Source organism: Hydra vulgaris, chromosome 03, assembly GCF_038396675.1.
Source record: "Hydra vulgaris chromosome 03, alternate assembly HydraT2T_AEP".
Taxonomy (NCBI): Eukaryota; Metazoa; Cnidaria; class Hydrozoa; order Anthoathecata; family Hydridae; genus Hydra; species Hydra vulgaris.
The window spans coordinates 890,955-908,240 of NC_088922.1; the positions used below are offsets into that span (position 1 = coordinate 890,955).

At 26.2% G+C, this 17,286-nt stretch overlaps 1 protein-coding gene across 5 annotated transcripts in view; it reads right to left on the reverse strand.

Moving 5' to 3' along the window:
* LOC100209603 (intersectin-1) overlaps positions 1-17,286 on the reverse strand; it is a 104,759-nt gene that overhangs the window by 74,000 nt on the left and 13,473 nt on the right. For all 5 annotated transcript variants that reach the window (XM_065792019.1, XM_065792020.1, XM_065792018.1 and 2 more), the window contains exons 5-16: positions 10,482-11,242; positions 8,837-8,900; positions 8,547-8,731; positions 8,340-8,437; positions 7,349-7,401; positions 7,169-7,280; positions 6,788-6,937; positions 6,241-6,381; positions 6,058-6,142; positions 5,848-5,987; positions 5,127-5,346; positions 3,541-3,899 (exon numbers count right to left, since the gene is read on the reverse strand). In XM_065792019.1, coding sequence (XP_065648091.1) covers positions 3,541-3,899; positions 5,127-5,346; positions 5,848-5,987; positions 6,058-6,142; positions 6,241-6,381; positions 6,788-6,937; positions 7,169-7,280; positions 7,349-7,401; positions 8,340-8,437; positions 8,547-8,731; positions 8,837-8,900; positions 10,482-11,242 — 2,368 coding nt within the window. The remainder of the gene's footprint in view (positions 1-3,540; positions 3,900-5,126; positions 5,347-5,847; positions 5,988-6,057; positions 6,143-6,240; positions 6,382-6,787; positions 6,938-7,168; positions 7,281-7,348; positions 7,402-8,339; positions 8,438-8,546; positions 8,732-8,836; positions 8,901-10,481; positions 11,243-17,286) is intronic.

Below are 17,286 nucleotides of genomic sequence, written 5' to 3' on the forward strand. Positions count from 1 at the left end.
GATTTATTACATCTCTTGCTTATCTGCTTTCCACATGAAATGCAAATTGCTGTGAAATCACAGCTATCATTAATTTTCAAAAGCTTCCCAAAAAAACTCACTATTTTGAAGGTTTATCATAGTAATATTTTGTCATAATAAAATATATATTTTAGGATTTGAATCGCATTATCTGGCCAGTAACTTTTAAATATCCGGGTATTCGATATCCACTCAGATAATAAAAAAATGTTATCCAGGACACCCCTAGTAAAAATATTGCACAAATTTACATCATTTGGCTAGAGAGAAAATAAATATTAGTTGTACACTCAACAGACTAGGTGCAATTTGACTTTTTTGTGATTATGCTTTGTTAAAGGGATCCCCAAGTGCCGAGACAAGTTGTGTTCATATCATAGATAAACATTAGAAAATAAATTAAAAGTTAATCAAACTTTCCAAAACAAATTATTGAATAAGGTAATAACAAAAGCATTTGTTGTTCTGTCATTATACATCCGGTTTAGAGCCTAATTTTAGGCTCTCAAATCTTCATAGTTTTTTCCATTAAAAACATCTGGTTTCAATAATAAATTGAAACGGTGGTTATAAAAAACATTTGCTGTAGCATGTTTTTTTTTTTTTTTTTTTGCCAATGCATTGTTAAGTGTTAGAGTTAAATAAACTAGCATAATAAAAATAGTAATTTAGGCGAAGGGAACTTTAGAACACACAAGATAAATACTTTTATTAGAAAATAAGTAATCAATTATTTTTATATACAACACTAAGTACAATATAATCCAACATGGTTAAATTTAAAAATAACCAACATGGTTAAATTTATTAAAAAAAATAAAGATTTAAAAATCTTTATTTTTTTAATAAATTGAGGAAACCGTTTTAAAAATGATCCTACATATATTTTTAACTTATGTTTATAATAATTTATATTTCTTATTCAAAAAAACATTTTTAAAATGATTAAATATATTTTTCAGATATATAAAATTGAAATTAAAAACTTGAATCATATTTTCGTTTAACCGCTAAAGGGGAAACCTCTGCAATTTAAACTTGATTTAAGTTTTTCGAAAGAAACTTTTTGTATTGACATCAAATATAAGCGCATTAATCCTGATTTAAAAAATAAAAAAAGTCAAAGAGCCAGAACTTTCCTTTGCCAGAAACAAAATAGTTTTAAAAATTAAGAACGTTATTGGTAATATCTCATTCTATAATTTGTTTTGGAAAGTTTAATTAACTTTTAACTTATTTTCTAATGTTTATTTTTGATATGAACACAACTTCTCTCAGCACTTGGGGATCCCTTTAAGGGACTTTATAGATCTTTTTAAAACTTAATAGTATTTTTGAAAAATTTCATCTTACGCCATCTTTTATATCATTAATAGCAATCATAGTGTCTCATAAAACTGTCAAATAAGTTAATATAAATGCTAATGTAAATAATGTAAATATAAGCATTTAGTTGTATATCAGTTCATCTGTTAATGTAACAAAAGTTATAGAGTTTCAAAAAACTACACTTAGATATAGATTTACCTTTTATTTTCACCATACATACTCCTATTCTTGATATTGTTGTTACAGCAATATATCTAGTTATATATTTTGTGTATGTGTATAAATACAAGCTTTTTGAGAAAATGCATGAGGTTTTTTCTCTATGTCCACACATGGGTATTTTATTTTAGACAACTTGGTCACGGCTATATGCAAGTTTTATTATATTAAGCGTGTGGGAAAAGTTAAGTTGCAAAAACACAGAAAGCAAAACTATAAAAATAGGAAATTTAAATAGAAAAATTTAAAAAAAAAATAATTTCTGTACTGTTTTTATTTTTGTTTCTTTAGGGTGTTTGTTATTTTCAGCAACAAAATTAGATAAGACAAAGCAAAAAAAAAAAAAAAAAATTAAGTTGACATGAACGGCAAACCACATAGGACATTAAACTTGTATTATGTACTTTGTTATGCAGTTTAAATCATGTGTAGGTATCTCGGTTCTTGTATAAACCATCATAACTCTCAAAGCAAGAGTTAACCATTGTGCATGACAGACTGGACCAGGTTTCCTGTTAGCATACTTGACAGAAATGGAACCTTTAGCTATTCCAGTGCAATACTCATAAAGTTTACGCTGGTCCATACTCAGATCGCCAACAATGTTGGGCTTTACATATAACTCTATCTCGGAATCAATAGGAACAAACTTAACCAATGGTTTTTCATGCATAAATGTATCAGACGCTTGTTCACCAATAGGGCCCTTACACTTTTTAGGATCATAAGTTTTTCCATCTATTTCAGATATAACATGACGAAGAGGTAGCTCACCCTGGTGAAGTAAACAACCAACTAAATGAATGCTACGATTCAAAAGCTTTTCTAATTTGACAACTAAACCATTATCTACGCCAGTGTTAGAACTTGTATTGTCAAGAACAATCGCTTCCAAGCTTTTAATACTATCATATTCAGAAAGCACATTTAACGTTGCTGAAGCCATAGTACTATATGAGTTATATAGTACTATATGAGTTATAGTATGAGTTAGATAATTTCCAGAGAAAGGGTCATTTTTACAAGTAAAAGTGAGGTGATGTTCATCTTTGGTAGTTCGATAAAAGAAAGGGTCCCCATTACTCTTGTATTTCATCACATAAACTAATGAATTTTTGTCTTTTTTGCTATCAACACCAATTACTTTTATTTGTGAAACTTCTTGACGATGCTTTGTGTCAATTGAATTAGCCACTCGTACCTTTTCACAAAAAATCTTATATTCCGTTACTATCTGAGATTTTTTACTCTCAGTTACTATTCCGTAGTCAATTAACACAGCTGTTGCTATTGCAGCTGCAGCAGCATCACTTACTACATACCTTAGCAGCCTTGGCTAAATTAGATAAGTCTGTGTAATTTCTTTCACTTATGATTCGCTCCTCAAATTCTTCACTTTCAGCTGTATCTAAACTTGAAGATCCAGCACTAAAATTACCGTCAGACTTGAGTTTTGATGTTGTTTGAAGACTTCTCTGTCTAATTAGCTCTCTAGTGGCCTCTTTTTCCTGTCTAATATACATTTTGATGACAGTGGCTTAATATATGTGGTTTATGAACATTTACATGTTTTTATCATATACATGACAGTGACTTAATATATATGGTTGATGAACATTTACATGTTTTTATCATATGCATGACAGTGGCTTAATATATATGGTTGATGAACATTTACATGTTTTTATCATGTGCATGACAGTGGCTTAATATATATGGTTGATGAACATTTACATGTTTTTATCATATACATGACAGTGGCTTAATATATATGGTTGATGAACATTGTTTTATAGCTATTCCTTTTGTCAATTATTATAACTAACATATTTTGATTAAAAAAATGAACACACACACACACACACACACACACACACACACACACACACACACACACACACACACACACACACACATATATATATATATATATATACACACAAAAATAGAGACATTAATAAATTCTACTACCATTTTTTTAAAAGTTGTACTATCATCTTTTTTTTTATTTTCTTCTTTATCAATGAAACTAAATCCAACATCAGACTTAACTTTGGGCAGTGCAGGTCGAGTTGGAGGTGTTTTTATACTATTTGTTTTTTTTAACGAATTGTCTAATGGTCTTTCAGGTGTTACATTTGCTTGAATATTAATTTGATTCAAATCTGTCATACTTGAGCTACTTGAGGTAGGTTGAATAAAAAAGAATGGTTGCTTAACAGGCGAAGCTTGAGGTTTATCTTTAGGACGAGGAGGTGGTACTTTACCTAAAATGTCTTCATTTTTTAATAAAGTGGTATCCTTTTGAAGATGCCCTGAGTTTGGAAAAGCTGAAAAAATAAAAAATAATATATTGCTATTTTTAAAAATAATATATTGTATTGTTATGTATATTTTTAATTAGCATTTAATACAAACGTTTGATTTAAGTATTGCTGACATTAACAATAACATGTGCGTACTTGTGTGTGTGTGTATTAATGCTTGTATATATCTTCAAAAAATTTTAAACAAATTAAATCAGAGCTATGCATAATAATCAAAACAACAAATTCTTGTACTATAATATTCTATATATATATATAAATTTTTTCTTTGAAAAGATATATAATACAAAGATATATAATTCTATGGTAAAACTGTATTATGCCAAAGCTATTGTTACTATATTGTTTAGTCTAACTAAACTTTATTTTCATGACAAAATTTAGATATTAGTTCAGTTTTGTTGTTTAGCATTCTCTTTGACTTGACGCAAAATAATATATTTTGTTTATCACATTAACAAAGCTTTTTTTAATGTTGTTGCAGGTTATTTAACATATAACTTTTATTTTTTACATAAACAAAGTTTTTTTGTAATGTTGTAGATTTTTTAACATAAAACTTTAAGATTTCACATAAACAAAGTTATTTTGTAATATTGTTGTAGATTTTTCAATCATTTTAGGAGTTAAAATACTTTAATTTATTTTTGCATTTTATATCATAAATAACATAATAGCAGATTTAAATTTTTAAGTTTTTTATTTTTTAAGTGATTGTGTATGTTTTTAAAACGACCAGGTATGTTTTTAAACAATTGTGTATGTTTTTAAAATGGTAGTGCATGTTGCTAAATGATTTATGTTTCTATATGTTATTGTGCACAATACCTCTTTATAATATAAGTTTTAAAATCATTAAATTATTATTTTTTTTTTTAATTTTATTTTTTGTATCCCATAAATACTTTAAAAGCATAATTGGGTATGTGTAGAATAATGCTACTTGATATAATGATATTTGAAATAATGATATTTGAATGAATAATGATATTTAAAAATGACATCACAAAAAAAAAAAAAAAAAACTGAGAAAAAAGTGAGACTTTTATAATTTACACACCATAATGTTCTGATCATATATTATCATCAAATAATCATATATTATTATCATACTATTATTATATCATATACAATATGATATAATAATAGTATCATAAGATTTTATATTTTTAAAATAGTTTTTCAACAGATTTAAAAGTACTTAGGTTTTTTTCAATGAAAATTGTATACCTTCAAACTTAACATCTTTTTGTTTTGTAGCAACATTTTCTCCAAGTCGTTTCTTAAGCTCTTCTGACCTTAAATCTGCTTCACGTTTTTCTTTAACTGATTCTCTTAACTCATTTTTGTTTTTGACTACTTGGTCACACTTGGTTTTGATTACTTGGTCACACTTTGAAATTAAATCCTTTTGTAATTGCTTTTTTTCTAGCAGGTTATTAGTCAATACCTGCAAAATTAAAAAAGTTGGTAATGACAAATATAAATTTCAATAAAAAAAAACTAAAAAGAAATCAGTTGTAAAGAATAAAAACTTTCAATGTATATAATTAAGTTATGCAACTTTAAAAACTTTTAATTTTAACATTCCATCAGCTATTAACTGATTGATTCTTTAAAAAAAGTCAGAGATTTGTGTCATAAAATGGATTTTCATGTATTTTTTGGGAACACAAATAGTAAAAGCATTAAGTTTGATGATATAATTATAAATGTAAACAAATTTCAGATGTAAATGAATCTAAAGGTTAGTTATTTTGGTCAAAATTAGGATGTCACCTCAATTATTTTGTGAGATTTAAATAAAAGAAAACATGATTTTATTTAAGGTTAATTGCTTGCAACATTAGAAAAAAGCCTGAAAAGAGATGTAGGAGTTGCATAAAAATGCAAGATGCAGGAATTGCATAGTGTAATAGTTATATATAAGAAACTTATTCATTATCAAAACCTTTTGCTTCTCGTTTATTTGATTTGCTTCTTTTAAAACTGTAGCAGTCTCAGCTTCAATAGATAGAAGTCTTTTACGAAGACGACTTATTCCCATCTTCATTTGCTGGATACTAGAGTGTATTGCACTTACAGCTTCAGCTACAACATATTAAAAAATATTATTATTATAAAAGTCAATTATTAAAGTCAAATACGTTAAAAATCATACTTGTTTGTGTTGAGTCTTTATTATGCAGCTCTAAGGAAAATCGTTCTCGCTCATCAATTAGTGACGACAACTCTTTCTTTGATAACTAAATCATATAAACTTTTAACAAAACTGTTTACACAAAAATTTTTAATATTGTAGTACTGCAATTTAATAGTTTAAGTAAAGATATTTTGATTGAACCTGTAGTTGAGCTTGTAGCCGTGAAATATCTTTCATTTTTAAATCTTTGTCTTGAATCAAAATATCAATTGCTGACTGAAGTTCTATTCCTTTATTTTTCTTTGTTGAATATGAAGTTGTCATTGACTCAAGATTCAAAGCCTAAATTCATAAAACTTGACAAAATTAATTTATTTTGTATCAACTCTATCAAACATATGTCATGTGTATTTTGAATTGATAAAAGTTTATTATAACTTATTTTGATTCACAACAACTTATACTAAGTTATTAAATAAACAAATTATTAAATGATAATTACAAATTATAAAATAATTGATATAAGTTGTAATAAATAGTAAAAAATTATAGTAATTTATACAAAGTTCTAATAATTAAAAATAAACTTTGAAATATAAATGTATGAGAGTAAATAAATGTAACACTGATTGTAAACAAAAAATGTAACACTCTGGTAATTTTTCATAACTTTTATTTTGTATGTGTGCTGATAACTATGATCTTTAAGTGTGACAAACACATTAAATCATAGTAAATAAACAAAAACCTGCGTTGTAAGATCATCTTTTAATCGTTGCAATCGAGTTTTCAGTTCTTTAACAATGTTTTCCTCGTGTTCTTTTTGATTTAGCATTTCCTCCATTTTGCGATTTTCCCATTCTCTTTGTCTTTGATGCTCAGCTTCAATTTGAGCAGCCTGAAAATTATTGATAATAAATTTTTTTTAAATAAATGAATTTATTTAAAAAGATATTAAAGATTTATTTTCAAATCTTTAGATTTCCCCAACCTTCCCATAAGGTAATTTAGATTTCCTCAACCTTCTCGTAAGGTAATTTAGACATCCTCAACCTTCCCGTAAGGTAACTTAGATTTCCCCAACCTTTCCGTAAGGTAATTTATATTTCCCCAACTCAAAAAAAAATACCTGACGCTGCTCAATCATTTGCTTTCGCAATGCCTCCTGTTCTTTTTCTAACTTCTCTTTCTGAATACGTTCATTTTCAAGTGCCTCTAATCGTTTACGTTCAGCTTCTTCCCTAAGAAAATTTTTAAAAATTAAAATTTGAAAAAAAAATTTTTTATTTTTTTATTGTTTGAATAATACCTTTTTTTAATCTTTTGTTCCTCAAATTCTCTTTCCTTTCTTTCTCTTTCCTCCTAAATAATAAAAAATATATAATTTTAGCTTTACTTTTAAGTTTCTTCAAGTACACAAAAGTTTAAACTTTTAAAAGTACAATAGATACAATAAAGCGCCAGCAATAACTGAAAATTATTTTATTATTTGTTAAATTATGGTAACCATAGTGTTGAATAATAACAATAAAAAGTAAAACTTATTTTATTGCTTCTTTCTTTGAAAAAACCTTAAACTACTATACAATATTGTATATTCACCTGTTTTCTGTACTATACAATATTGTATATTCACCTGTTTTCTGTACTATACAATATTGTATATTCACCTGTTTTCTGTACTATACAATATTGTATATTCACCTGTTTTCTGTACTATACAATATTGTATATTCACCTGTTTTCTGTACTATACAATATTGTATATTCACCTGTTTTCTGTACTATACAATATTGTATATTCACCTGTTTTCTGTACTATACAATATTGTATATTCACCTGTTTTCTGTACTATACAATATTGTATATTCACCTGTTTTCTGTACTATACAATATTGTATATTCACCTGTTTTCTGTACTATACAATATTGTATATTCACCTGTTTTCTGTACTATACAATATTGTATATTCACCTGTTTTCTGTACTATACAATATTGTTTACAGTACTATAGTACCTGTTTTCATTTTAGTTTTAGGGTTGTATTCCTTACTAGTTTTTACTTACTTTTTTTGTGTTTGATGCAACATATAATTTCTCAAATTTTTTAGTTTTATTTTAACAATTTAACAAAATTTTAAAATTTTTTTTTAAAATAAAATTGAAATATTTAAAAAATTTATAAAAAACAAATTTATAACAAAAATAAATATTTACATAAATAAATATTTAATTAAAAAATAAATCATTAAAAAAATTATTACAGCTTAAATTTACAATAAAATTAATAAAACCAACTCGCTCTTTTCTTTCTTTTTCCTGGAGTTCATTTCTTCTCCTTTCAAGTTCAGACTGACCTTTTTCCCAGTTCATTTTTCGTCTATCTTCAAAACTTGCTAGAACAAAAAAAAAAAAAATAAAAAAAAATAAAAGGTTTTAACTATGATATTTGCATGTGAAAAAAGTTAAAACAATTATAATAAAAAAAATTTGTTCTTAACATACCAAAACTCTGTGGTTGTGGTGGTTCACTGATACTAAGTTTTCTATTTTGTATAGATGGTGGAACCAGAGATGGAGGTAGTGTATTTGGTAATGGAATATTTAATTTAGTTAAATTAATCAAGTGCATTGCAATAATGAATTCTTCAAGATCAAGGCATCCATCTGTATTTATATCTGACAATTCCCTGTTTGTAAATAAGTTTATATTTCTTTTAAGTACAAAAAATCTTAAATTTTTCCATTAAAAAAATGTTAAAACATTTTTTGGTCAAAAACATGTAAAAAATTACCAAATTTTCATAAGTATACTTGGTTCTACACCAGACTGTATAAGGAGCTGCCTAGCTTGTTCTCCTGAAAACCAATAATAAAACATTTTAAAGCTAATTTTTTAAAAAAAAGATGCTTTCAAGGGTGAAACCTCCATTTTTTTCGCAACCACCTAGCAGACGAATGAATTTTGCATGTGTCTTACTTGAGTCATCCGTTATGATAATCAGTAGCCAGGTATTTTTAATTTTTGGCATATTTTTTTGCCGGTGAAAAAACTGAAGAATAAAGGTTTTAATGACTACTAAAATAAGAATTTAGAAATAAAATAAGAACTATTTATCAAAAAATAAATTATTATTAAAAAAAAACTGAAATCGAGGATTAGGAAACAGTAAAATGTTAAAACATGTTACAAAATGTTAAAATCGAATGTTAAAAAATGTGAAGTAAGTTCTATTATATTTAGTTACAAAGAGGTATCGAAATTTTGAATACAATTTTTTTAAATCATCATAAAATAATTTAAAGAACTTTTAAATAATTATATTATTATTAGTTAAATTAGTTGATTGTTTAAAACATGATTTTAAAGTAACTTAATTGACTAAGACTTCTATTTTGAGAAAAAAATTTCTATGAGCATGTTTTTTATTAGGTTTAATTTTATTTGAATTAAAATTTATTTCATTAATGAAAAGTAAAAGCTGCAATGTTATTAATAATTCAAATGTTCATTGATATAACTCAAAATGCAACAAAATGTTTAAAAAAATGATACATTAGCATTTTAAACTGAAAAAAATTAAAAAAGTTTTTAAAATTGAATTTCAAAATATTTGTTTCAAAAAGTTTTTAAAACTGAGTTTTAAAACAAAAGATTTTGATTATTAGGTGTTTTTTATTAAAAACATAATTTTGATATAAAAGAATTTTAAAAGGTGGTTTGATTTTAAAAGGTGGTAAAAGCTAACTTAAATTTAATGTCCTCTTTGAAACATTAATGGCAAAATCTCAAATATAAATTGAGATTTGCATAATGTAAAAAAGTTTAATGTAATAAATCTCGATAAAAATACAATATACAAACTTTCTTTAAAAAAAAAAGAGATTAAATTAAATGTAGATATAAAATTTTGCCAAATAAGTTAAGAGAAACAATACAAAAAATATATCATTTTGAATTAACTGTAACATTAAAATTTTTTTGATACATTCGCATTTTGAATTAAAAATGTGAAATAACTGAGAATGTGCTTCAAAATGCAACAAAACTTTTTTTAAAGATAGTAGAGTGGCACTTAAAGCATTTTAAATTGCATGCATTTCAATTCAACTTCTTTTATTACAATTAGTATAATTATATAATGCACCATAATGTATTCATTTTTAAATGTAATTTACATACATTTTTAGATGATTATAAATAATTTTATAAAGATTTCTTTTAAAAAATGAGTTGTAATAAAATCTTTTCAAAAATATGGTTTTAATAATAAACACTCTTTTGTGAGTAACAAACAGTCTGGTCATCATGCTGGATAACCAACAAGTTTTTTTTTTTAAATTTAAGTCACCCTCTGAGAAAAAAAGTTGTCCTGTGCTGCCGGGCAATCACGAGGTTCCACCCCTGGCTTTCATTACTAATTAAAATTAAAAAAAAACCTGCTAAAAATCCTGTTTGTAAGTGATCTGCTGCCTTGAATATTTGAGCATATTTCAAACGGTTAGAAGCAGACATTGTTTCTAAATTTTCACTTTTAGTTATTGATTGATTCCTTGTTAAAGTTTCTTTTAAATGAAAATCTGATAATCCATCACCAAGTATAGAAAATGCATCTTTCTGAGCAAAGTTATCTTTTGGACTGTATGTAGGCTGAGGCATGTAAGATTGAGATGAATTATTTGGACCAAATGTTTGCTGTGGCATGTAAGATTGAGATGTTAAGTTGGTTAGGTTAGGTACTGCAGGCTGGTAATTTCTTGCAAATATACTACTTGGTGGTTGAGCCACAAACCCGCTGTTTGGTAACTGTTGCGGAAAAACATTGTGAGATTGTTGAAGGGTTGAAAAAACATCATTTGTAAAGTATGAAGTTGGATTAGGTTGCAGAGGTGGATTGACTGGTTTTATTAAACTTGTAGGCGCTAAAACATTTTGTGTTGGAATAAGTGGTTGAATAAGACCAGGTCCACCAAAGGTCGGTTGCAATAATCCAATGTTAGTAAGTGGGCCCTGTGACCCTACATTAGGTTGAATGAAACTAGCAGAAGTCTGTGGAGATAAATTACTTGAACTATTAATTATTGACAGTGGAAGAACTTTAGGTACTTCAATACCTTTTAACTTATTTTCAATTATATGCATAGCTATTATAAATTCCTGAAGTGTCATACGGCCATCATGGTCTAAGTCGGATAAGGACCTTAAACAAAAGCAAATAATAAAATTAATTTAAAAAATGCATAAAAAAAACTTACATATAAAAATTTCTTTCCATAATAGCAATAATGTCAGGGTCATGGTTAGAAAAACTTTTAAAGCCACTAAAGTGAAGATTTGAACTTTTGAATAACATCTTTGATCTCAAAAGTTCTTCTTGTTAACACACACTCTCATGTTTATACAATATAAAAAATAATACCCAACAAACAGAACTACCAGAAACTTAGAGGTTTAAACCTCATTGACAAACAATATAGAATTTTGGAAATCAATGAAACATTTACATTTTTAAAAAAATTGCTCAAGCACGGTTTTTTTTAAATTTAACAAAACTTTTGTAAACATATTTCATCTTTAAATTTATTTAAAAAACAAATAAAACAATGATAATTATTTTTAAATATTTAACTTTTTGTTAAATTTCAAGGTTAATAAACAGCCATTGGATAATAAGACAATCTAAAAAAAAAGAAAGAAGTATTTATAAAACCATATTATTGTGTTTTTCCAACAATCGAACTAAATCATTTGATTGAAATTTTTTGATATTATTCTTTTCAGCAATTTATCTAGTCTTGATGCTGATACTACTATGTTTCTATTCCTTAAATTTAAAAATGAGATCTAAATATGCGAACTTTTCTTTTTTAATGATCCAATGTTTTATTTTTTTTCCTGGCGTCTTCTTCTCCAAATGGCAAATTTCATAGCAAACTTAGATCATCTTTGAGAATCCTTTTCCAATATCCTTCAAAGAAGCATACTTAACTTTAATTAATTTTGTAAGACTTTTCAACAACAGTAAAAAGTAAACACAACCACTTCTCTAGTCTATAATACAGTTAAGTATGAGCATAATAATGGGCATACTTGACTGTATTATAAACTAATTGATACAAATATAAAGATCAAATTGTTTAAATTAAATGCTAGGTTTTCATCGCACTTTAAACAATTTCTTAGTATTTTGTCTTATACTAGAAATTTGTTTTTATATTTATTTTAGAGTTATCAGAAGGATATGTGGCCTAAGCAACAGATAGAACATTTTGAATTGTTAAAGTGAATGTTTTTATTACCCTTTTACAAAAAAATTACAAAAAACTTAAATTAATTTTTAAATGCAGCCATGAAAACAAGTACCATTTAAAAATTGCAAAAACAAATGACTTAACAAAAATTATTCTAATTCTTAAGAATGCTAGTACACAACTTATTTTGTGAAAATTGTTTTTTATTAATTTTTTGAAAATTTAGCTAATTTAAATTCCTGGTTTTTCCTGATAATTAAAGTTTCAATGAATTAATTTTAACAATTTCCATTCCTTTAATACTTTTTCAGTATTTCCCTTTCTGTGAAATTTTTTTTCTTCTATAATTTGAATTTTTTAATATTTAGACATTCCTTCCTAATGATTTAGACACTTCCTGATAAACCAACAAAAAGTGAAACAGACTGTACATTGTACACTGTATGATTGTAGCAGAAATTTAGATAAGTGCTTTAACTAATTTATTTTTGCTATGTTCTTTAAAAACATTGAGCACTGTTTATAGAATATACTAATTTTATATATATATATATATATATATATATATATATATATATATATATATATATATATATATATATATATATATATATATATATATATATATATATATATATATACAGTTAGAGAAATAAGTATCCAAACAAAAGATTTTTTTATGGAAAATAAACTTTGTCAGGTTATTTCCGAAAAAAAAAACTTTATAAAAATAAAAGAAATGATTATTCTGAAAGAAAATTTTATTACGAATTTAATATTAAAAAATATAAAAAATATAAAAAAAAATATCAATAAGAATATTTAAACAATAAAAAATTTAGATACATTTAAACTATGCAATTTTTTCGCATTAAATAAGTATCCGAACAAAATTTTAAAGTTTTAAAGGCTTAAAGATTAACGTTTCTCCGAGTAATTATTTTTATGACTTTTTAATATCGAGTTGGACCGCCTTTAGCTTTTATGACTTCTGCAAGTCGACATGTCATCGATTCAACTAATTTCTTTGTCGTATCAGAGTCGATATCAGCCCAAGCTTCTTGGAGCATGATTTTTAAATCGTCTTTTCCTTTTAGACATTGTGTGCCACATTTTTTATCCAGAATAGCTTAGAGATGTTCAATTGGATTGAGATCTGGACTTTGCGCAGGCCATTCAAATAACTCAATTTGCTTTTGGATAAAAAAACTCTTTTGCTTTCTTTGACGTATGTTTAGGGTCATTGTCTTGTTGGAAGATAAAATGTTTTCCTAATCGCAGTTTTTTAGTTGAAGCCAGAAGATTTTTATTGAGAATGTTAACATAAACCTCAGAGTCCATAATTCCATCTATAAACTCCAGTTTTCCTGTTCCGTTCCAAGCCATCGATCCCCATACCATAACATTGCCTCCACTAAATTTTACTGTGCCTCGAATACAACTGAGTGTGAATGCTTCCCCTTTTTTTCTCCATACTTTTTGAGCTCCATCGGACTTCACAAGATTAAATTTTGACTCGTCCGTCCACAAAACTTTCCTCCAGAATGATACCGGCATATTTACATATTTTTTAGCAAATGCAAGTCTTCGTTTTCGATGGATTTTTGAAAGGAATGGTTTCGTGCGTGGAATTCTTGCTTTGAATCCACTTTCTTTCAATCGATTTTGAATAGTACATGAGCTCACTTTTAACCCAAAATCTTGCTCAAGGAGGCTTGACACTTTTGGTGCTGATAAAAAGCGGTTTTTTTGCACCATCTTGACAATTTGTCGATCTATTCTTGATGTTGTTTTACGTTTTGCTCCAAATCTGGGCTGATTTTGCACATATCCAAACATATTATACTTTTTAATCAGATCGCTGATGGTTCCTAATGCCATTCCAGTCGCTTTATTTATCGACCTATACGTTTTACCTCGCTTGAACAAGTCAATAACCAAATTGCGCTGAGCTTGGGACCATTCCTTGATTTTAACTCCCATACTTGATGATATCAATGGTAAATCAAATGAATTTAAAAAAATATCAGTCAATTATTAAAAATTACTCGTTGTAAAACAACAATATTTCTAAAACCATTGGTTTAAAAACTTTTTTTAATAATCAATTTCAAAACTTCGTTTACAAAACAACATGTTCGGATAATTATTTTTCATTGAAGTTTTAACACTCCTTCGGGAATCGTTAAATTTTAGCAATGCAAGTTAATTACCATTGATTAATTTTTTGCAACATAAAATCGTAATTAAATTTGCTTTTAGAATAATTATAAAAGTATTTATCAAAAACATATGTTTTTCTAAAATAACCTGACAAAGTTTATTTTTCACAATAAAATGTTTTGTTTGGATACTTATTTCTCTGACTGTATATATATATATATATATATATATATATATATATATATATATATATATATATATATATATATATATATATAAATAGTTCTATAGATTGTTGCATTTGGGAAGCACGGAAGGAAAATATATATATATATATATATATATATAATATATATATATATATATATATATATATATATATATATATATATATATATATATATATATATATATATATATATATATATAAATATAAATATATATATATATATATATATATATATATATATATATATATATATATATATATATATATATATATATATATATATATATATATATGTATATATGGGCGGTTCTGCGAGAAAGAGGAAAAAAAAAAAAGCAAAAAAGTTATGAAAACACATACTTAACTCTTTTTTTAAACTATTTAAAAAACTTTTTCTAGCAAAATAAATCATTTTATCATGGCTATAAAGTTGTACTATAGCATGGTTTTAAAGTTGTAAGGGCTGTATAAACATGTTTTGACGCTTATTTACAGTCCTGTTGAGTAGCGTTAAAAATCGTAATGTATATCCATAAAATAAGACCTTTGATGTTATATTGCATTTTTTAAATAATATACATTGTTGTTAATAACTATTTATACTTTATTTCTTACATCATTGATTGCGTCGTTTTATTTGTTGTTTTTAAGCATTGGATTTTTCGTTACGACTGTCACGGTTACAACTCTCACACAAAAAGACAACATAAAAATGCTTGTTAAACTTTAAGTAAAAACTGTGATATACTTTATATCATAGTTTCTACTTAAAGCTTTACAAGCAGTTAAAACTTCCTGCGATTGTGACTTTTTTTTTTTTTTTGTTTTATTTCACCTCTTCAAGGCCCAGAAGGCCACTACAGATGAGGAGGCTACTTAATTGTGGTTATAACCCTCTCTCAACTCTATAACTCTGAAACACGAACCTTGACGAACAAGGTCGCTGCACGGAGAAACAAGTTGAGCGCGGTACTACCAGGGACGTTCCACCAAAAGATTTCCTGGAATGATAACTCAGCATATAATACTATCAATATGTGCTGAATACACACACCAAATGATTTTTATTTTTACCATGCCGTTTGCTGCATTTAGCCTGACAAAGTTGTTTTGTTCAGAAGTGATAAAAAGTAAGCATTACAATATATATAAATATATATAAATATATATATATATATATATATATATATATATATATATATATATATATATATATATATATATATATATATATATATATATATATATATATATAGTCTTGCATGGTAGTCGAAAAGTTTTCTCCATAAACTGTAGTTTTAAAGAGAGGGCTAATAAACCAGACCAGAAAAAGTTTACAAACTTTAATAATATTTTTTTCTTTTCTTAAATGATAAACTGCCTGACCTAACCAAACCCTCAGTCGATGTAGCAGCACTCCTTTGCGAGTCAGGCTATAAGATATAATGGCGGCAAGGACTCCGGGACTCCAGGACTTCGGGCCTAAAAACAATAAGTTTCAAGTCATTAAATCTCATGAATTTACATTAGCTAAACGGATCATTTGTTTTGTATCTAATCCAATAAAAATGGAAATCAGACTTTAACAACTAAAACAATTTTTAGTTCGATGCAATTACTCAGTAAAAATCATTATTAATGGAATTTTTAAAGCTCAACCACAGGGACCAGCACCTCAAAAAAGACAAAAGAACAAAATTATACCTTTTGTAACTACAAATCTTGCAAATATTAATTTTGAAAATTTGTTAACTACTCTACATGGTATTTTGAAACTATTTATTTTAGACAATAAATTAAAGTCAGTTTTTAAAAACACTTCTATTGTACTATCACAACGCCAACCAAAAAATATTTTAAGACACATTAGTACATCAAGTTTTAACCATTTTACCACATCATCTGGTAAAGTATGATACATTAATACTTCAATATCATGTAACTCAAAAAATATTATTTATTTTCTATCATGTAATGGATGTGATGGAAAAACAACATACATTGGTAAAACTAATAACCTAAGGTTAAGAACTAATCTACACATTTACACATGCAGAATGCAGGTATTGGTTCAAATAAATTTGATCAGCATGTTTTCAATTGTCATAAAAATGAACCTTTTTTTAAATTATTTCCAATGTTAAAACTCTCAAATAAGAATTTACTTCTTATTTATGAAGCTCACCTACATAAACAGGGGTATGATACAATGAACATATAAACAGGAAGTAATTATTTTCACATTTAAACAACTTTAAAAAGTATTCTACACAATAGAGTGCTCAATGTTCTTAAAAGAACAGAGCAATTTTATTAGTAGTAATAAATCACTTAACAAAAATTTTTTCCATTTAACACTGTGTTTCATCAACAAAGATTCATCAGAAATGGATGATCAAATTAATAAAACTTCAATTTATACCAAAAATTAAATTACAGGAAATTGCAAATGTCTTAACTACTGTAAATTTTCACACATTTGTGGAATTTGCTGACACTATTATAAAAAGAATTCTTTAGAAATGATTACTTATGCTATTTTTTTAAAATGTTTTTTAAAAAGGGTAGTTAATGTAAAAATTATTTGAACTCATTTATTTT